This window comes from Engystomops pustulosus, chromosome 4, assembly GCF_040894005.1.
Source record: "Engystomops pustulosus chromosome 4, aEngPut4.maternal, whole genome shotgun sequence".
In the NCBI taxonomy this organism is placed as follows: Eukaryota; Metazoa; Chordata; class Amphibia; order Anura; family Leptodactylidae; genus Engystomops; species Engystomops pustulosus.
In genome coordinates, this window is record NC_092414.1 from 82,065,113 (window position 1) to 82,088,354 (window position 23,242).

At 38.1% G+C, this 23,242-nt stretch overlaps 1 protein-coding gene across 1 annotated transcript in view; it reads left to right on the forward strand.

Annotated features, from left to right (window-relative positions):
• Positions 1 to 23,242, forward strand: part of TMTC2 (transmembrane O-mannosyltransferase targeting cadherins 2) — a 208,787-nt gene that overhangs the window by 127,126 nt on the left and 58,419 nt on the right. Inside the window, exons 6-9 of the mRNA XM_072146509.1 lie at positions 2,695 to 2,780; positions 3,150 to 3,334; positions 7,946 to 8,024; positions 17,861 to 17,982. Coding sequence (XP_072002610.1) covers positions 2,695 to 2,780; positions 3,150 to 3,334; positions 7,946 to 8,024; positions 17,861 to 17,982 — 472 coding nt within the window. The remainder of the gene's footprint in view (positions 1 to 2,694; positions 2,781 to 3,149; positions 3,335 to 7,945; positions 8,025 to 17,860; positions 17,983 to 23,242) is intronic.

The window sequence follows — 23,242 nt, forward strand, 5'->3', positions numbered from 1 at the left end:
ATCAGTCTCCCACTGCTAGTCTATGTGACCAGCATGGATGAACCATTATAATCCTGAGCATATACCAATATTGTATATGCACCAACCTGTGACATGTGCAACAATTCTGCTACTAGTATAAAAACTTATGTATTATATCTAATAAATAAAGCTGTGTGTGTGTATATATGTACATATGTATGTATGCTAAAAGAATCTGCACATTTACGTTTACAATCATCAAATTTTGCATAGCTGCTTTCTGTGACTCAGGGAACGTCATAGACTAGGTTTTGATCTAAAATATCCACCCCACACTTTCCAAAATACGTTTATTAACCACCATATACAGGAGCCATTGTCTGCTGCTGTGGCAGTTGGAAGTGAGTCTGTTTTGCCACAATGCATTAATATGAGCGCTGAGCTGTGATTGGTTACTATAGGCAGCATGTGCAAGACAGCTTATGTGTGAGATAAGATGGATAGGGATACAGAGATGGGGTAGATCTATCAGACATGCCTAAGGTAAAACTGTTCCAGTTGCCCAAGGAAACCATTCAGAGATCAGCTGTAATTTTATAAATGGCTGTGGGAAAATGGAATTTGAGCTCCTATAGGTTGCAGTGGGCAACTAGAACAGTTCTGCTACCAGACACTTCTGATAAATCTCTGCCCCCCCCCCCATAGAAAAAAGTGACAGAGACAAATACAGAGGGTCAGAATCAGTCACAGACAGACCAAGAAAAGCTGAGAGTGACAGACGGTCAGGGACAGAGACGGTCAGGGACAGAGACGGTCAGGGACAGAGACGGTCAGGGACAGAGACGGTTTGAGAAAGTCGGGGACAGACACAGAAACGCTCAGAGACCGTCGGAGAAGGAGGATAAAAATAAAATATTTTTTTGTCAACTGATTTTATTTTGTTATAGCTAAGAGCAGTTATTTACTATCCCTGGCAACGCAACAGCTAGTGTATATGTGTGTGTGTGTATGTATTTATACATACATAAGTATATATAGTGTAACTTCAATGTCAAGACAGTTACATTTATTTTGGTCAGATCATAATTTTTTCCTGGAAATATAAACTGCCAAAGTAATTCCCAATGCAGTATTTTCAACCAAATGTTTTCATGCATGTGTATTACATTAGGAAATATTTCATATGTTCCCTTGTATTGTATAGTTTATAACTGCACACACATAAAAATAGGAATGTGCCTTATTGATGTTTTGTAGTAAAGGCTTAAAAGGAGAGTTGCCTAAAAATATGGCCATAGCAACTTGTGGTCATGTTACAAATCAATCAAGATCACAGATCTCACTGCATTTGGCACAGAAATCTAACAGGATTGGATCTCTGTCAATTGTCACGTCATGGCCGCTGTATCTACAACCATTTCGGTAATAGGATTGAAAATATAATGAAAGTGTTGTACTATTTTGGTGTGTCTTATATCATCTATTATGTGGTAAAATGTATTTTTTCAAAGCATATAAATTTGGAAAATGTATCTGAAATATGAAATGACAAAATGCTGAATCTTTAGAGCAAGGTAATCACCGTATATAAGCGTATATATATATTATTTTAATCATTTATATTTACATAATCTAATATCTATAAATAACAGGAACGTCCCACTTTTAAATAAAATCTACCATCAAAATCGAGCGTGATTAGTAAGGGGTTCTTACTTATAGAGGCAGTCACTGGGGCACATTTACTTACCCGTCCCGTCGCGATCCCTGAGGTGCGTTGTCCGATGAGAATTCGGAGCTTCCGCGATTCACCAAGATCGTGCGCCCGATATCCTGCATGTGTCACTTCCCCACTCAGGTCCGCCGGAGTTTACCTTCTTCTTCCCGGTGCATGTAAGTGCATGGCTTGCGACACAATTTTGAATGTTAAATCCAGCGCTTAGTTCGAATCAGTTGGGTTGTCTGATGGCCACGCCCCCGATTTGTGTTGCATGAAAGTCGGTGTGTGTCAAAAACCCTAGTTAAATCCGCTGCAAAACGGAAAAAGTCGGGAAACCCGCCGAAAATGCGGTCCGCGGACCCTTAGTAAATGTGCCCCACTGTGTCAGTGGTAATCGTCTTATATTTGTCATCCATGGCCTTGTTAAAATCAACTTTTATAATTATTTTAACTTGAAGGGCTTCAAGGGTTGTAGCCAGGGCCCCTCTGTGCTGTAGTTTTTGCCTGCTGTAATCTCACAGAAGCTGAGGACATTTTAGCACATAGGGGGAAGGGGGGAGTGCACCTTTTTAATCTGCAGCGCCCCCAGATCCCTTCAGACTCATTAGAATAATTTTAAAAGTTGATTTTATAAGGAAGGAGACCATGGATAACAAATAAAAGAATATTTCCGCAGTCACAGTGTCTGGATCTTATGAGTAAGTGGCCCTGGATTATCCTGATGGATTTTGATGGTTATTTCCTTTACAAATGTGACTGAACAGATATTCTCATTTAATCCAATCCAATAAATAAGGCTCTTCGGCACATAAATAGACTACAATATATGGTAGAAATTTTCACAACCATTATTTAATCATATCTATGAGTATTAAGACATAGAGCTGCCTGCAAATATATTTATAAGATAACAAAAGGGGTTTCCATTTTTATACCTTTTTACCTATGCTGAATCTTTAAATTATTTAAGTATGGGCAAATCAATTAACGTTCCTACTGTGTTTTTCTTACAGAGGCTTGTTGCTTCAGGAAAACAGCAAGTTTGCAGAGGCTCTTCACTACTACAAGTTAGCAATTGGTAGCAGGCCTACACTGGCATGTGAGTAATGAATTTACATTTTTATCTTCCCTGGTCACATCTGTTTATCATTATCATCTCACTGTTTTCTGAAATAAGATGAAGGGCTAAGACCTCACCACAAAACCATCATCACAACTGGCATCCTAATTGGCAGTGTGCAGGGAGATGAAAGCTTAAAAGGCATGTAAGAGGAACCACTGATCGCCCATGGTGGTCCCCACTTTATGAAATAAAATCATTGGCAGGACACACAGTCAACAATTAAATTTAAACTTAGTTTTGTATCAGAGGAACATTCCAGAACATTCCACTGTTTTCATTGATTTTTTTTTTTTAATTTACTACATATTCTGATATTTACATATGCTTTTTAATTATCATTTGCAGCAGCATACTTGAATACAGGTATAATTCTTATGAATCAGGGAAGAAATGAAGAAGCCAGAAGGACTTTCTTGAAATGCGCAGATATCCCAGATGAAAACTTAAAAGATCCAAATGCTCACAAGAGTTCAGTGACCAGTTGCCTTTATAATCTGGGGAAATTGTATCATGAACAAGGCCAGTATGAGGTAAGTTATCCATAAAGTGTTTGCACATTGGATTCATTAGTGACAGCTACATTTTCAGGTTTATTTCACTTGTTGATGGTGTTTCAACATCCCCAGTATTGACTCTCATGTCTTGTCAAGGAAAGCCACGCTAGGTTCTCATAAGAAGTTGTGAAGACCTGTAAATGTTGTACTCATATGCTTTTTTGCAGCATGTAACTACAGGTGATTTGTAGTTTGGATAACTGGTAAGTTTTTTTGTCTCATCGGTGTAATGGTGTACTCGAACCCTCCATTTGTATACATCTGTACTTTTGGATAGATAGGCTAATTAAAATAATTCATCTTGCCAGCATCTGGTTTACAATCGGAAGACTTGTGTTATAGCTGCTAAGATTGATGGTATACATTTTATTTTATTAATACATGGACAGATAGTACCCCGACTACTTGTTGACACCACACATAGTTGACCAGTGAATAAATGTCACTAATCTGCTACTGTGACCAGGCCAGGCCAGCCTTGAATGCCAACAAAGTGAGTGGAGGCCATATCATGGGAAGTTGGAGTCAGAAAAAGATACATTATTTTTTTTTTTTTTATAATCTTGCCCCTGCTCTGGTTCCAGTCGGTTTTTAACTTCAAAAGACCTTTAACATGTTATCTTAAAGGAAAGCTGTCACCGGGAATGTGATTTTTAGCTGATGTCCAGTTCCAATAGCCGATGTTATCATTTCAGTACTTTATGATAGTTTGATTTGCATAACCTGGCTCCGAGTCAGGGGGGAGGGGCAGCTGCAGCCTGTGTGTACTCGTGTCTCTTCCTCTCTTCGCACAATCACCTTCCTTGCCTGCTCAATGCACATGACATGAAATGGGGAGAGGCAAGGGATCTGCATTAGTTGGAATATTGACACCGGCTGTAGCTTTAAAATCAAAGACTATGACAATGTAATAACATTCTATTGATATAATTCTTATGAACTAGGGAAGCTAATTTCGGTGATATGTATAGATTATTGTACAGCATAAAGTAACTCTGTAAGTTTAATGTAGTATGAATGTAATCTTTATGGAGCATCTCTTTAAATGCAAATGATAAATCTGCTCAGGCTACAGGGGAACATTAGAAATTTTTTCCCACCTCAAGTATCTAATTCTTATGTACATAATGGTTGTATAATAAGTGAAAATTATCTACATCTTGTAATTTTTAGACTAGGAATATAATTAAAATATTTGCAGATTTAATCAGTGAAAGCTCTAATTACCTCAATCTGAAAAGTGAATAAATTATCTCAAATTGCAAACTCAACAACTTAATATAGTATTCCTGCTGCAAAATAAATTAAATAAGTATTTATTTATTTATTAATTTTTTCTTCTAAGGCATAATATTCACAAGACATGGCTTACTAAATACATTAACTGCCCTTAACAGCAGCAATGAGTTCCACAAATCATTAAAGGAAACCTACCACTTGTAGTGGCAGGTTTCCGATGGCAATACCGGGCACCAGCTCAGGGTGAGCTGGTGCCGGAGCTTATTTTAGTTAGTGTTTTAAACCGCGGTACCGCGGTTTAAAACACTTTTTAAACGCTATAGCCGGCGCAGGCAGGTACGCGCTCGGCGCTTACCGTGCACGCGGCTCTCATTCACTTCCTATGTAGCCGCGTGCACGGTAAGCGCCGAGCGCGTACCTGCCTGCGCCGGCTATAGCGTTTAAAAAGTGTTTTAAACCGCGATACCGCGGTTTAAAACACTAACTAAAATAAGCTCCGGCACCAGCTCACCCTGAGCTGGTGCCCGGTATTTCCATCGGAAACCTGCCACTTCAAGTGGTAGGTTTCCTTTAAAGGCATGGGACAAAAAAAATAAGGGAATCTCGCCTACTTTACCTATGTTCGGTACCTTATTCCTGTGTTCCTTATTTCTTTTGCCTCTGGATGAAGGTGGACTGAAAAAAAGTAAAAATCACATGATCACTATGTCCAATCATTGGGCGATATTTATTAATCTGTCCATTACAGAATTATGTCATAGTTTGCACTAAAAAAAACTGTCTGCACCACATTTATAAAGGATTTTAGAGAGTTTTCTGGCTCTCCTACGACCAGCTCGACAAAAGGGCGAGGTATGTGAAAAGGGGACGTGGTCTCTGCCAAAAAGGTCTGTTCGCCCGAAATAATACTAACCCGACAGAATTTTGTCCTAAGTTTCTGGAGTAAAGTAAGCCAACTAAAAGGAGGTGCAGAATAGACTAGACAGTCTTATACAGATTTATCATCCAGCATTAGACACTTTTTTGAATCTGGTGCAGAATAAACCTGTCTAGTCTAACTCTGCACTGTCTAACCTTTGGACACTTTTTATAAATCTGCCCCATAGTTTTTGTGAATCACGTTTTATTTTGTGTAATTTTGACATGTCTGCAGTGACATCAGTTTTTGCACATGTAACATGTTAAGCCTAGATATCATTGAATCCAAGGGAATGAGGGCTACATTGTAGCAGGGTGTCAGATTTGGGTGAGTATTGATAATTGTTTTTACAATTGCCCTACCCCTGTACTGTTTATAGTCACTGCAGTAGTGTTTTTGGATGCTCATTTTCTTTAGCTTGAATTTCCTAAAGTACTAATAGCCCTCCTCTGTATTTGATGACTATAGGCCCTAAAGACGATGCTACAGAATAGAAAAACCAGGCAAGATTAATTTTAACATGCCTGTTTTTGCATCTCATTTAGAGGTGTCTGACAGTGGCTTTGACCCCTCTACCATGGTCATCCAATACTGATCAATATTCTAGGGTCAATATGCTAGGTTATAGGGGAGTTCAGTAGAATTGGTGTCTGAAAAAGTATTTGTCCAACATTTTACTAAAGCGTTTACTCATTGTGTTGTTGTAAAAGTTTTGAGCTTAACCGTATAGGTCTTTTTGTGACCATTAATTTCAGGCTTAAAAGTTGTAGAAATGAAAGAAGTCAATTTACATTTGACTGATGTTTCAATATTTTCAGCACAGAATGCAGATTTTGTCATGTACCAGTATTTATGTATCATGGTCAAAGAAAAATGCAGACACAACAGGTTCAAGATTGGAGTTCAGAGTTGGGGATGATTAAAGACACAGTGTTCTGGGTTTCAGGTCAGGCAGGATATAAGGTTTCCAGATTCAGGTTCAAGGTTCCTGAGCAGGCTGGGGTTCAGGGTACCGTCTCAAAGTTCCAAGTCCAGCAAATCCAAACAGACAGAAGTACTGGAAGTCAGAGGAGCCAACCTTAAAGGGGTATTCTCGTCTGGGCATTCACATTCAGTTTCATTAATCTGCCATATGTAAACATTTCTTCAATTAGATGTTATTAAAAAAAATGTTCCTGTGTGAAGATAAATTCTCATAAATGTAGCCATGTTGTCCCTTAGAAACGAGATAGCTTCCTCGGATACGGCCATCTCTGCTGGAGGGATTACACAAAGAAACAAAAGGTTTTTGTATATGGGATGTCCGGGATTTACCGTATGTCCTGCAGCTGAATCCAGGTGGTCAGACAGGACTCAATAACTCATGTCTGGCCACCGCTGCCAGAGTGTGACGTGGTCGTAACCGAGGAAGCCATCTCGGTTCTAAGGCACAGAATGACTACATTTATGAGAAATTATCTTCACACAGGAACATTTTTTTAAATAACATCCAATTGAAGAAATGTTTCTAAATGAGAGATTAGTGAAACTGAATGTGAATGCCCAGATGGGAATACCCTTTTAAGTGAACTACAGATTAGCTCTACCCAAATCCTGGACACCACCTTAGCCAATTGACTTGGTAGCCCCTGCATGACATAACCCACAGCGGATCCAGAATGAATCTCCAACTTTCCGGTAATCAGATGCTACAAGGTAGCTGTGAACCATGTCCCAATGAGGCAGTCCTGGGCATGGCTCACAAGCTCAGACACCTGCACCAGTACTCCATGCACCAGTGTATCATAAAGGCCCGCCCCCTTGCCGCCATGCTGGATGTACCATGAGGCTTAGACCTCATCATGTATCCGTCAGGCCATTGCGCTGGCGACCAAAACTATGCCAAGTCCGACCTGGCATAGTCTTGTGCACAAGCCTGTGAACATTAAGCTGTGCATGAATGCATGCTTTTAGAAAATGCACAGGCATGGGGCAGAAAAGCCCCTGCCAGCCAACTCTTGCATTAGCCACACCCCTACATGCCCACATGGTGTGGAGCCGGAGTAATGGCATGAATAATCCACAATTTCTTGAAAACAACAAGAAATTGTGATTATTTAAGGGCTTTTATGCCAAATGTCCCTCATAGAGTTTTGCCAATATGTTTACTAGTCTTTATCCCCTGTATTTTCAGTATAATTTCAAAACAAGGACCCCAATTTTGACAACGAACTTAAGACCATATTGCCTATTTTCACTTCCACCATTTATTCTACATATTGACCTTTTTCAGGGAGAACCATCCCCAGAACACCACATTTCAATTCAAATGTGCCTGGTTGTCTCAGTATTTTGTGTTATGTTTATGTAAGACCATTAATTGATCGTTTTTACATTAATATTATTTATGATCTCATACTAATCCGTGTGTATTCTATTTTTTACTCTAGGATGCACTTTCTGTGTATAAAGAAGCAATACTGAAGATGCCAAGGCAGTTTGCCCCACAGAGCTTATATAACATGATGGGTAAGGAAAAAAGTTTTACTTTAAGAAAATTTCTTCTTACATTTATTTTCTAACTAGACAAGGAAAGCAAGGCAGCCATCTTTTCATTGTTCTGTTGCTAATCTGAATAAAAATTGGTAGTCTATATCATGGACAATAAAACTACAGATTTTCAAGTTTAAACCGTTCGTACATAAAGGGGAACATTTATCAAAAATCGATGTGCTCTTTGCCTGGGAAGTGTTCAGAGGGAAATAGATTCAGGATTTGTGGCACGCTTTCTTCACGAACCTGGCGCTCCCAGCATAGCCCTGACAGAGTGCACCAATTTTTTTGGTGCGCCTGTAACATATGGCGTGCAGCACACTTCTATTGCATTTTGGTGCAATCGCCTCAGTAAATGTGTCCCAAATTACTGTTTAGGCACAGTGATGCCCTGTCCCTTTTTCATGCTGGTGCATTACCTACCTAGAATTTCTTAAAATGCTAAAAAAAAAAAACATGTAAAAAAAATATAAAAACATATTGGCTTTTTTTTTTTTTGTAGGTTATATAAATATTACAATTTAGATGTATCTTAATCAATTTAGATCTTCAAAAGCCTTCCCATGTTGGTAGAAATTGGTGCTGCTTTTTTTCAGCTTGTGGGAGGTTCATCATCCAAAATATCTGCTCGTTTCTTACCCTATGGACCATGTTGAACTTGTAAATATAGCAGGCTCATTTGCATAATTTTTAACAAGGGTATAGGAAGCTTAAAGAAGATTGGATGCTGCCAGAGGTGGCAACCACCAGCATGTCAGTGTGCTTAGTTTACAATCCTTGATCTTGGTGGTAGATGTCATTTAATAACATTGGGAAAATATGCAATGTTTTCCAGAGTGGGATGAGTAAAACACATCTTTTAGCTACCTTGTAAGGCCACTCCCTTGACATGATTCAGAATCAAAACCAAACCAGTATATGTATTCCAGAAGGAACAGACTCCCAACTGTAGACGGCTGTTTCAACCTGGTTGGGTCTCTTCAGTACAGTGTAGGGAACTGGTTTGGCTGAGTGAGAGGCTTGTGACTAGGGTCGGGAAGTAAGAGTTCTCCTTACAGGGACTGACAATTAAGGCCACCGTGTAGGTGTGGGAAGTCTTATAGTGATGGATGCTCTACTAGGGATTTCTGGGAAAATATTCAAAGTATATATTGTAAGGCAACTCCCTTGACATCAGGCATGAACTATAAGAGGTCTTATAACATGATACGGAATTAAAACCAAACCGGTATAGCTATTCCAGAAGGAACAGATTCCCAACTGTAGACAGCACTGTTTTGACCTGATTGCTGCAGTTATAATACCAAGCCTAATAAATCCAATATTTTTACATGAATAACTGTGGTATATACTTGTAATATCTTGATATGGTCTTTTTATCATTACCTCATTCATTAGTTGACAATAAATGCATGTTTGTCAATATCATGCATTCATATAGGTGTAGAAATGTGCATCACTGAGAAGTCTTATTAGTCTTTTTATTAAACTCTTACACAGTGGAGAGTCATCACAGTTAGAAAATCCCAATTATTCCTTGTTCTATGACTTTAATCTAGAAGTACATGCTGAACCTAGAGAGATTCATTTGTCTAGCATACAGTGTGTACTATGAAGGTTAGATCAAGCTCGAATGTATTAGGAAAGAAATATATTTTGTTTAAAGTTTCAATTAAAAGTTTGGGTCAAAAGATGTAATGATCCTTAAGGGAGTTTGTGCGCTTTAATGCCAAAATTAAAGATTGCTTAAGGATCAAGTTCAGGTTTAGATGTCTTTTCCTTTCCTGGAAACTTGATATTGTACGGTTTATTGTATTACATTGCATGTAAAACCACATGGGGCCACCTGTTACAGTAATTTGTGCTTCTATTCGTTTAGTGGTGCGAAAATGTAAGCCTTCTAGTGTAATGCTGTAATTTTATAACTGGAATGCTAGAGGCATGTCTTCATTTTTGCTTTCCACAATTGAGTGATCAGATTTGTGAACTTTCTATAATCCCGTATAAAACCATAACATTTTAATTTTTCCAAAGTTAATTCCTATTTTCTGAAAACAAGTGTAGAACGTACTGACTGTATACTGTATTTTTTATTATATTTACTTTTAAGAACCTTTTCTCGATTTTATGTGGTTAATATAGAAGTCATACCGAACTGTTTCCCATGGAGTGACATTACATATAAACATTAATGATTTAAAGAAAGTACATCTATACATAAAGTGTCCATAGCTTGTCCCTGATCTCTACGAGGTTCACCCAAATCACATGGGCTCATCAGAAGAATTTTAGTACAGTCACTGAAGTGTAAATACTGTACATACACATGTAGCAAAATAACAAAAAAAAATGCTTACGTCCTCAAGGTGGCCATCAGCGGTTTTTGTTTTTTTACTGCATGTGTGTATACTGACACTTCATATACCACATTTACATGTTACTCTATGGTATATTAAACATAGTATGAATTGATATAGTCTACAAACCTTCCCCTTCCCCCCCATTTTTGTTAAATAATAGAAAAAGTAGACAAGAATGTGAAATTGTCTCTTATCTGATAGACCTGTTTTTGGGGCTGTTTTCTCTTTTTCTCGAAAAGTTTATTATTTAAACCAACAAGTGTAACTCCAGATAAAATTTCTGTCCCTGTGACAATTGGATTTTAAACACAGTGCAGTAAATTATTAGCATTCAGAGATCTGTCTGTAACTAGCAGTCATCTAAAAGTCAGGTGTCCTTAAGGCCAGGGTCGCCTTACTTAGTTGAGCCCAGCAGGCATTTGCAGGGGGTCAGAAGTGATGGTTGGCTGACCAAGTTTTCACCTTAAAAAAAGTCCAGGGGCAGGCATAACTCCATGGGTAGCAGCTATAGCAGTGTCAGGGGTCCAAAGCATCTGGGGTATTGGGTACTTATTGAGTGTGTATATCCTGTGTTATGTGGTGTGTATATTCTGTGTTATGTGGTGTGTGTATAGACTGTATGTGTATGTAAATGCTGCATGGGTATAATATATCTACTGCATGTATATATGGTATGTATATGTACTATATGTATATAAATATGTTTATATATGAGTGTATAAATGTTTGTGATAGTAACTCACTAGTGTAAATAAACAAATATGTACAAGGGGGAAGGAGGGCCCTATTCACAAGTCTGCTATGGGGCCGTGCCTCTCCTAGTTACGCCCCTGAAAATGTCTAAAACATATGACCACATTAAGGGTTGTCAAAAAGATCATTTACCTTTATTTATTTTGTGTGCCAAAAATATTAATTATCCTTTTTTTTCTGTTCATCTATTATCCCTCCAGAATTTAATCATTATTGGTAGAATGATTGGTTAAGGTACAGTATATGCTGTTCATAGTGACATTTTTGATGGTAACCGTTTCATGTGAGGGAAAGTCCTGGTACATATGGTGTATGGATATGACTGATGCATTATTGATGGATATGCATTATTGTCCCCCTCTGCTCACAAATAAATTGAGCAGAGGTGGCAGCAGCTTTTAAGAGATAGCACAAACCTTGTATGTTTCCTTATCACAGTTTTGCATTTAATATTTTTCCTGATTCTAAGTCCAAAAACATATTGAGAGACTTATCTCTAATTTATATTTTTATACTGTGATGTCACGCTAGATAGAGATCTCTTACTGACTAGTAGATGGAGACATGCAGAGCGCGTTACAGGAACTACACAGGTTATAATGAGAAGGAAAATGCAGAGATTCCAATCTGCTTTTTCTTAGGCAGAATGTTTTATTTCTTGGCTTATCTGACGCAACACAAACAGCCGAATGTTTAACTAATGTTATCATAATCTTGCAATATATTTGTCTTCTATAAATCACCATTTTTGGTCTGGATCAAATAAGAACTCTAGATTATACTCCACAGACATAAAGTAGAAATAAGTGCTGTCTATGCAGCCCCCCCCCCATCCCCCACCCGGCATTAAGCGTGTAATCGGTTATTGGTGACTGTAAAAACTTGTGGAGTGTGGAAACATGACTCGACGCACAAGGTATTGCAATTCATTTCTGATGTATTAGAGTCTCCTAACTGATTGGAGTTTTGTGTTTCAATGTAAAATCCAGCACGAAAAACAAATTCTCCGTCAGTCCCTAATTAACTTGTCTAGATCTGGATGGCCACATGTAGCATCGCTTAAAGGGGATGCCCTGTAGGCACATTAACTTTTCAATAAAACTAATTAGAGTGACTCCAATCTGACTGCACATCAAAGGTTAAACTGCTTTCCATATATCTAGTGTCCTTTGGTGTCTAGCAAAGCTTTGAGAATTTTGGCTTGTGGTGTTCCTATTGAGAATTCCGTTTTGGTATTCTAATTATTTTAGCTAAGCGCACAGTCACAAGCAGCCAAAATAATTGCAGCCGCAGAGTAGAAGGTTTCTTCCAAGTTTCTTGGCTTCCCACTCATCGTTTTCCACCACATAGCTTAATGCAAGTTCCCTATAAATCAGGTATCGGGCAGTTAAAAGATGAAACAAGCTCTGGTAGATAGAGGGGATAGCAGCATTCTGCGCAGAGATGATATTTGCAGTCTCCTCGGAGCTGGAACAATACGATCATAAATTCCAACTGGAAGTAAAGTTGACAAATTGCTCTAGCAGCTAATATAGCTTTAGATGCTTCACCTGGTTACAGCATGTTTATCCCAGCACGAGCCGAGCTGTCCGAGCTGGAGAAATGTTCACTATGCTATTCCATTTTTCTCAGCGTTTTACTTTATAACTTGTCGTAGTATAAGCAAGTCCTGCAGTAAACAACGCTCCAGACAAGCAATACTTCTATATTTTTTCTGATAAAATCCGGAAATGACCATTTCTTGAGCCTAGTAGGGTTTTGGAAGTTGTCTTTTCAGAGCTTGTGTCCTGTTTCATGCTGATAACATTTCTAAGGACTTTGATAATGACATTTGTTGTCAGCGGTTACATGTTGATGTTAAGGGACTTGCCTCTTCCGCTGGATGTGATAACAGTATGATTCACAATGTGTTTATCTAGGACAGTTTCTTATTCCCTTTAACGACTGGATGGCTAATTTTTGTTGTAAATGTAGATTTGCTCAAACAAGGTAATATTGTGGTCAGATATTCCAGCTAATTTATTACCCCTCACAATAGGATAATCCATCACAGTCATAGCTTATATAACGCAGTTGTATCTGTAACATGTGTTGTATTGGAGCTTTTTTTACACCAGCCGATGTTGGAGCCATAACAAGGGCCAATGAACAATATACAAAGTCACTTGGTGCCCAATTATAGGGCCTTAACATATTTCGTTCCCTGATCACATGGGGGGACGTACTGAATTCAAGCTGGCTGCACCAATATCAACCAATATATGTTGGCTTCTGTCTTGGTTTCACAGTACAATAATTGGGACTATAGATTCATGTGAACACTTATTGGGGGGAATTTATCGTATCAATTTTCTGGCATACAAATTTCCCAACTGCTCATTTGTGCCTTTTTTACGACATCTGACAACCTACTGCACTTTTCACTTTCGGCCACTAACATCAGAATTATCAAGTGAATCCACATTGTGGTAGCCAGATTTACCAAGTGAGACTTTTGAAAAGGTTGCAAATTTAGGCACAAATTCTTTCCAGTCCCTACTTGACGTAGGAAATGCTTAGGAATTAGTTGCGTTAAAATGTGCTAACTTTTTGTGACTTTTCATCAAAAAGTCTCAAATCCAATTCATATAGGATTTATGCATCTAGGTGCATCTGATATTTAGCATAAAAGTTGCAAGTTGCCAGCAGCAAATCGCACCATGTAAATATGTAATTTGGTACTGTACCCCTGCAGCATCCATGTTCAATAACAGATGTTTTATGCAGTTGGGAAGTGTTAGCCTGTCAGTGCATCAGCCGGTTTATGTGCATGTTATTGCTGTAAGAGACCTCCAAAAGGCAATGGTCCAACTGAGGTGACACCTAGCATTTTGGTGGTAAATCAGAGACAACATAACCTAAAGTAGACAGGGAATGGATAGCCTGGCGATTAGACTTGTTCAATGTGGGTTTTTTTTTTTGGGTGGGGGGGGGGGGTTATACAAGGAAAATGTTGATAAGCATAAAAGAAAGTTTTAAAAAAGTTCTTTTATTATATTAAAACTCTTAACTTTTCTGTCCTACCTTGCTGCGGATTTATAATTCACGTTATAGGCCCAAAGCCAGAAAAGAGAATGTGATGACAACTTGTCCCCACTGAATTCTGTCAGGTGCGGAGTTGTCATAGAAGAGAACCTACAGTATGTGGAGTCAAATCACCAAATACGTAAAAAAGAGACTGGCTAAGAGGGTATAGTAGGTTCTAGCCAGAGTTCAGTGACTTGAATCCTACCTAGGCCTCTATGACTTCACTTCTGACAAGAGCCAGAACAGGAAGTATTGTCTCTCTGTTTTTGGCCTATAAATTCAAAGAAGAGTAAAATATATAGAATAGCATTTTGTTTGCTACATTAAAAGTTGATTAACCCTTTCATAACCAAGAATGTATGAAACACATCATATCATGACTTTAAACGGCAACGGTTAAAATTTCCCAAAGTCTCCTTATCTCTTTTAGAGTCCTGTCTAGTTTCATGCCACCATATGATAATATATATGTATATATATATATATGCACATAAACATATTATTAAGTCCTCAACAGAATTGTATAGCATATAAAATGTATTTTAATGCCTTGTTAGGGAGTTCAGAGTCACTTAAATGGGAGGGGGGTCGCACTTGGAGCACTTTGCATATCTGCATAGACCACTAATTTAGCTTCCATTGACCTGTCAGATTTTCTGCAATTAATTTTGAGTGAGTTCACATTGCCATTTTCATCTCTGTTATGTTGAATCAAAGAATTTATTGTGCATAGTAACAGAAATGCACTGTAAAGTGAACTGATACTTTTTTATGTTTGTTACAATAATGGGTACTTTTTAAAGCTATGCAGTCTTGCAGGAAAATTGACCCATTGTTTCCATACTTCCTTAAAGATTACAAAGATCCTAGCAATAGGACATTCTCCGATTTAGAGGGCTTTTCCAAGAATCCTAGAAGACAAAAGTATCTTTACCCAGTTGTGGCTCCTGATTCCAGTCTTGTGGTAGTCTTTGGTCCACATTTATTAAAGCGTTTGCAACAGTTTTCTCTCTGACTACACTAGAAAGAAAAAAACTTCTTGTACATGTATTTATGAAGTGTCTATGCCAGTGTGTCGCGGCTTCACTGTTTCCAACAAGACAGAAAAAAATGTGCACCCAAAGTGGCGTCTTAGTGCTTAGTCGAATTGTCTGCAACAATTGTGTCTGTGCCACAATTCTGCAGCATGAACAGAGTGCACCAAAAAAAAAAGGTGCACACTTCCAGAGCAGTGCAGGGAGGCAGATTCATGAATGAGGTGCACCAAAATTCATGAATAATAAAATATGTCTCAAGGCTACTGATTGGCTGAAGCAGGCATTGAGACTGCTTGTGGCCACTTCTGGCCCATAACTAAAGAAGAACTGGAGACCATTGCAACACTGAAATGCGAAGCACATTAACATTTTCCCAGACAGTTTTCCAGGATTACTGTTGACATACCGGTATTCTAACTTTTAACATGCCTAACTTGTATTACTTTTTCTGGTGTTCTAAGCCTAACTTGGCAGTCATTGGGTGAAGATATAGTTTTAACTTATCCAGCAAAAAGTGTGCTAACAAATTTGGTTTGTCTGTACTATGATAGATTTTGGAAGCAAACATCAAATCTAGGGAAACATGGCCAGATATTTCAGCTGTGCTGCTTTATTCACTGTTTTTGTCTAGTTTGCTTCCAATAAAATCATATATGGTTTTACTGCAATTCCAATTTTTGGTGGGATTTTCATGTGCGAGTCAACTTCCTGTTTGTAAATCTACCTCTAAATCTCTAAAGCTTGCGTGCGTTCCTGGGGAAAATAATTCTTCTTCCCATCAGTCATAGCAAATTAACAAAGTATTTTTGCCAATGCAAAATTCTCTAGAGAATGTTATCTGGAAAGATCCTAAATAAATTCATTGTAGTTTTAGAATTGCTCTTTCTGAGGAAATGTAAAAATTGACCTTAATGCTTGTGGTTGTTTTTTAAATTGTGTCTGACCTGTAATTTCTGTTTTAAAAATAAACTGTAACCAGCTACCCCCTCCAAGAATCCACACACAATAAATACCATTTAGATGTCTTCATACATGTTCCACTAATGTCTCTGTTCCTGGTATTTGAGACACAAAACGACTTTTATTGATGTCCTCTGTTCCAGGCATGGAAGTGGGCAACTGTAGTATACAGTCAAGCTATTCTGCCCTCCTCACTGACGCTGACACTGGTGTCCCAATTGAAGAGAATTCGTAAGGGATGGGTGATTTCTCTGCGAACAGCCAGCATCACTCTCACATCCTCCTTCCTGAGGAGGTGGTTAATCATGTAGCAGTGCCGAGACACACACAACCACTGGCTCTCACCGCTCCGTCATGGAATTTAGGTCTCTGGTCTCACTCTCCAGCAAGGCAATGTGTTGCATTTCATACAGCCACTGCAGGAGAACGTAAAGGAAGCTGTATATATCTATAGTTCAATATTGGCAGACAGTCCCTAAGTAATAGTTCCTTACCGGCAGCAAAGTGTCAATCAGGAACAGGGAGTCAGGGCGATGTAGGGAACATGAATATGCAGAACCCACTGTGATTGGACATTGTAGCCATGGAAAGGAACCCATTTTGGGTGGGTTAATTTGAATTGCAGGTTCCCTTTATGTTTAAAACATCAGCCGGTCCTCCCTTTTTTTTGTTTGAATTATATTTTCCTTCTATGGAGCAGAATGGGTGAAAAGATCAGTTGTCAATAAAAATCTGATACTCGAGAGATGACTAAAAAATAAACAGGAAGTGTTTGGGGGAAGTGGACATTGAAGAGAAACTGACTGCTGTATTGGACTAAAAAAGGGGTTTATGTGTAATGCCCAGGAGAAGCAGAAGTGGGGAGATATTTTGAAAGGTGTTTAATGATTTTTAAAAAGGGATTACCTATCCTCAGATGATTTATTGAAGATCATGGGCACATGGTCTTTTGCCTGCTTAGTCACATTTAATTGAATATGGCTGAGCTTACAGTATCAAGTACAGCGGCTGTAATATTTGTGCTTTTCAGGAAGTCTTTTCCGTATGTAGATCCCAGACAACCCCTATCAGCAAGCATTTGCAAAGTAAATTTATTTAAGTTGCCTTGGAACAATAATACATTGGGATAGCAAGGGTGGACCCGGCCTTTAAAGTCACATCAGTACATCAAAATAAAGCATAATGTGTATGGTTGAGTTTTGAATAAATATGTTACATCTTTAGTTGAAACATGTCTTGCTTACAATATCAAGAAGAAAGGATTTCTTGAAATTTTGCTAGTAAATTCTTCATATTATTTTTGCCTTTTGTTTCTGTCCCTATGGGACAGATGAACTCCTAGAATAAACTGCTTTGCATTGTAAATCTCCCAAATGAGGTTGGCTCAATTCAGAAAGTTCAGACAATATGAAATGTGGTGTATCCCCTTTCAGATTAACTGCAAAGAGAATGAACTTAAGAACTTCCTTCCACCCTTCCCGCCATGACTCAATGTTTTTCCCTCCATATCTTTACTTACCAGATGGATAATCGGTGTCTGCTGCTCTTATTGAGTTTTTCCATGGGTACAATATTCTGTTTTAGCATGAAGTAATTGATACAAGTAATGTTGAACCCTTATCTGATCTTTTAACAGGAGAAGCCTACATGAGGTTAAACAAGGTGTCTGAAGCTGAGCACTGGTACACAGAGTCTCTGAGATCAAAGCCGGACCACATACCGGCACATCTTACTTATGGAAAACTTCTGACCCTCACGGTGAGAAAAGACCATTTACTTTTGACTCCTTAAAGTGTACAGTAAAAAGCAGTGTAAAATTGCTATAGACTTCCTACATATTTTATCAAAAATAATAATTTTAGCATGGCGTTCTTGGTTGTATAAAACATAGTTGATGTCGGGAACGGGATGAGGCATTTTGCTGCTTGAATCTATACTGACAAGAAAAAGATTAAATACAGTAGTGTTGCTTAATGGAGCCATTTGTGCATGAACTTTCTTTGTATACTGATGGAAGTTTCCACATGCTCCATATCCGCCTATTGATACCGATTAGGGGCCATCTGTGTTATCTACATCGGTTTGCTATTGTGAATTTCTTGCTCAAGACAGTTGCATAGATACATGGCTTATACAAAAATAAAAATACGCAAGTCCATCAAGTTCAACCAAGGTGGGAAAGGGATTGGATGAGTAAGGGATTTAGGGAAAACAAATCTATATAACATAACCATCAATGTTATTTAGGTATAAAAAGGCACCAGGGCCCTTCTTGAAGCTCTCTGCTGTCCCTACTGTGACCAGCACCTGAGGCAGGCTATTCCACAGATTGAAAGTTCTCACAGTAAAGAAGCTCTCCCACACACACACAGCAATAACTCTGCAGACCCATGGCCAGTTGGGGCCTATTAGCTTTCTGAGTGGAAAAACTAATTGGCATCCTGCCCCCCTGAAAATCGTAAGAAATAAATATAACAATCAAAACTGCTATGGGGTCATTTACAATCAGGCCTACCAGCAGTAATTATAGCACACATAAAGCAAATGTGCCTCTAGTGCACATATAAATATAGATTTCTAATACATGAAACAGGCAAAACAGCAGTGACTAGACATACATAAATACAGTGATTACCCCTTTAAAGTTTTCACTCTTTGTTTCATTGAAGCTAATTGGTAAGATCAAAAAAGTTCTTTTTTCGCTCATTAATATACACTCTGCACCCCATCTTGACTTTAAAAAAATCAGAAATGTAGATATTTTTGCTAATTTGTTAAGAAAGAAAAACTGAAATATCACATGGTCACAAGTATTCAGAACTTTTACTCAGTATTAAGTAGAAGCACCCTTTTGAGCTAGTACAGCCAAAGCTGCCAACAGCATGTAACAGGCGGCATGTGGGTGTCGCCATCTTGGCTGTGATGCCCGCTCCCATTGAAATCATCGGGGGAGCGATGATTCTTTTCCATGACAACCTGCAGTCTTTAAAGACCCAAGGACTTGTCATTTCTGAAAATGTGCAAAATCCCCATATACTTCTGATGTATAGCAGTATATGTTAGGATCGATTAGACAATCCAGGGTTAAAGTACCCTATGGGGTCCAAAAAAATAGTAACATTTTTTTTTTAAATTATATATATATATATATATATGTAAAAAAAAAAATAACCATACAAATCAGCCCCCTTTCCCTAGAACTGATATAAAAATAAACAATAAAAATCATAAACATGTTGGGTATCGTCCCAAAACTTTTAAAAATGGTAATTCCCATCGGTGAACCCTGTAATGGAAAGTAGTGCCCAAATGTCCCAAACGGCAATTTTATGGCATTTTGCGCCACATGATAATTATTATAATAACATGCAATCAAAAGCTCGTACTCCCCATAATGGTAGCAATGAAATACGTCATCTCATCCCGCAAACAAATGACGCCTTACACAGCTCTGTACACCGAATTATAACAAAGTTAATGATCTCAGAGTATGGAAAATGAAGAATTTTTATTTTATACAACAGATTTTCATTTTTTAAATCTACTAAAACATAATAAAACCTATACAACTTTGGTATCTCCGTGATTGTAATGTCTGTAAAATAGGGCCCATAAGAAAATGGTGCATTTGTGTTTTTTTTGTCCATTTCACAGCATGTGGAATTTTTTCCAGCTTCCCAGTACACAATGTGGAGTATTAAATACTGTCACAAGGAAGTACAATTTTTTACACGGAAAGCAGGCCATCATACAGCTCTGTATGCGGAAAAATAAAAAAGTTCTGGAAGTGGCGAGCAAAAATTGAAAACATACAAACAAATAAGACCTGTGTTCTTAAGGGGGTTAAAATCTAGTAACCATAGTAAATATATCAAGACCTATTTGAAGAATTCAGGTTGACATGCTATAATCCAGCACATACAATATGTGCACAGTACTCTGGAATTGTACAGCAAACCATGGATATTGCCATGGAGTAACAATCAAACAGCTGTTGAACCTATTAAACGGGGTTAATCAGCATGTTTCATGGAAAGCACATGTTAATGGAAAATGTAATTACATCAATATCCTGTTCCGTTTAAATGATTCTGTTAGAACACAGTTTTGCATATTTAAATTATAGCTTCTTTGTAAATGTGCAATTCTAAACATCCTTTCATATTGCTTATTAGTAAATACAATTTGTAAACTTTTCTGAAGTCCGAGGATGGAATTTGATGAAAATTAGACCTCTATTTATTAGGACACCTAGCAGGAGGCTAAGAATTGGCCAGTGTGGATGGTAAAGTAGTTGCTGCTTTTAATGTATGTTACATTAGATTAGTGTTGCATGTCTCTTAAAGAGAACCCATCAGGCAAAATAACCCCCTAAACTAAATATATTTTCATAAACCGCCATTATAAAGCATTGCTTCTATCCCTTCATTGTTCCTCTACATGCCAGTAAACCTAAGCAATGAGGTCCTAAAGCTGTATGCAAATGACCTGTGAAATGTCCAATGAGTCATTAGCATATTCAAGCTGTCCAGCTTATTCATGAGTGGGCGGCACAGCCACACCCCCAGTGCTTGACTGACAGTCTGTATAGTGATGTGAGGCTGTATAATGATGTGCTTGCTGGTGCTGGCGCCCCCTGCAGCCTGTGTGTATAGGAGAGATACAACAGCTCCAGGCAGCCATGTTATAGCAGAACATGTCAGGTACTTGTGTAGCTGATGTCTGTGTCTTACACATGTGTATTAGGAGGATGCAGCATGTCAGCAGATACAGCACACACACTAGCAATGCTTTACTATACATTACACACAGACATGAGCAGGGGGAGGAGAGGGGAGGGGTAACAGGGGTGACATTACTGCCTCTGACCATGTGACCAGTCTCATTTACATAATAAAGAAATTATGATTTTATAATGATTAATGTATGAAATGACTAGATAAAGGCTGGGATGGATCCTTGTGAGCTGCTCCTACAGGTAGAAGTGACAGAAATAGTGACAGAGACCTGATGACAGGTGTCCTTTAACATCAGGGTGAACACTGGTTCCAAATAAATACCAAGTGCCCTACTCTTTAATATCTTTTTCTGGTTCCTCCAATTTACCGTCCTTATTTTTTCCATAAAATGCCCACCACTGAGATAACTTATTCAAGAACAGGAGTAAATGCCCCAAACTTCCAAAGTTCAGTATGCTTAGAGATAGTTTGTGGCCATTTTAGATGAAGGATAAAGGGAATGGATCCTGGAGGAGTCCTATCAAAGTATAAAAAAAAAATTAGAGCATTGGGATAACTAAACTTGTATTATGGTATGTTTTTATTGGGAATCTTTTTTTAATTGTCTATTGTTTACTGTAACAACATTACAATACTTTAAAATATTTCACAAAGGTGCCAGCAAGCCCATCTGCCTTATGTAGGTTATAAAAGAAGTGTAGAAAACTTGGTCTTTAACTAAATATACGGAATGACTAGCAGGGCCGGTTTTAGACAAAGTAGGACCCTTGGCAAAACTAAAAGTGGGGCCCCAAAATAAAACTATTTGATTTGCTCTCTTTTACCATACACAATAATAACACTTTGCCTTAACAAACTTTTTAAACTACAATGTGTAATGTGGGACTGAAGGAGAATGTTATAGGAGATAAACAGAAGACCGGTAGATTGATGATAGAAGCTAAATATGAAAGATGATATAGATTTATAGATAGATGATAGATGTATACATGCATAAATCTAAAATAGATTATATATAGGTAGCTAGACAGATGGTAGGAGATAGACATGAGAGGTTGATTGATAAATGGATAGATAGATAGATAGATAGAGATAGATAGATAAGATAGGAGATAGAAAGATAAAGATATTTAGATAAATGGACAAAAAGCTAGATAGATAAATGGTTAGACAGATACATAGAAAGGAAATTATATGAGATGGATAACTAGAGAGATAGATGATGTATATATTGACAAGAGATAGATACTAATCATCTTCACCCGGGCATTCAACCAACACATCCCTTATTCAGGAGGAAAATTTGAAGCATTTATAGCCTCAGAATATTATTATCCAAATTTACCTTAACCTGTCACACAGGCAGAGAGCAGCTACACCTAATTATTCAGTCATTGTTTTATCATGTTTTGTGAGGGGTGAATGATCTGCACCTTACTGTCTGAACTGCCCTCAAAATGTCACTTGTAATGATGAAGCCTCTCTCCACCATTGTGACTACTTAATAAATTTGCATATGTGACGTAAGGTTTAGACCTATTAAATATTCAGCAACGGAAAACTTAGTGTCTATCTTCATAGGAAAGGCCACAGTGTAGGATGGAAAAAAACACCTGCAGTTTTCCTTTAAAGTGAACCTGTCATCAGCAATTGATCTAATAAACCACTACTAGTATATTGTCAGGCAGTGTAACACCTACTAGTTTTTGTTTCTTTCATGATCCAGTGTGATGGCATCATCCAGAAAATCTACTTTGAAGTGAGCTGTTAATTGGTTAATTGGTTGTATAAAGTCAAGGAGGAGAGTTTAACACTGAATCCAAGATGGGGATTGCTGAACACCTCCTTCTCTGTAATTGACATCATGCATTTGACCTCAGATCTGGTTAGTGATGTCTCTGGATGCAGGACCATCAATTAAAGTGAAGGGGCTTTCTGAGGAAGAGAGAGCTTGACTTCAGTGTTAAAATCTCTGCCTCCTTGACTTTATACAACCAGTTTATATCTCACTTCAGAGTTGATTTTCTGGATGATGTCATTACACTGGACCATGAAAGAAACAATCTGGAAGGTGTTTTTCTACTTGGAAACATACTGCTAGTGGTTTATTAGGTCAATTTCTGATGACCGGTTCCCTTTAAAGTGTCAGATTAAGATAAGATAATCCTTTATAAGTCCCATGATTAATGTGTTGGTGATTATCACTAGACCAGTCTCTGCTGCTCTGGATTAATATAGTATAAGACTAGTGAGCACCTCCTATTAGTTGGTCTGGTTTT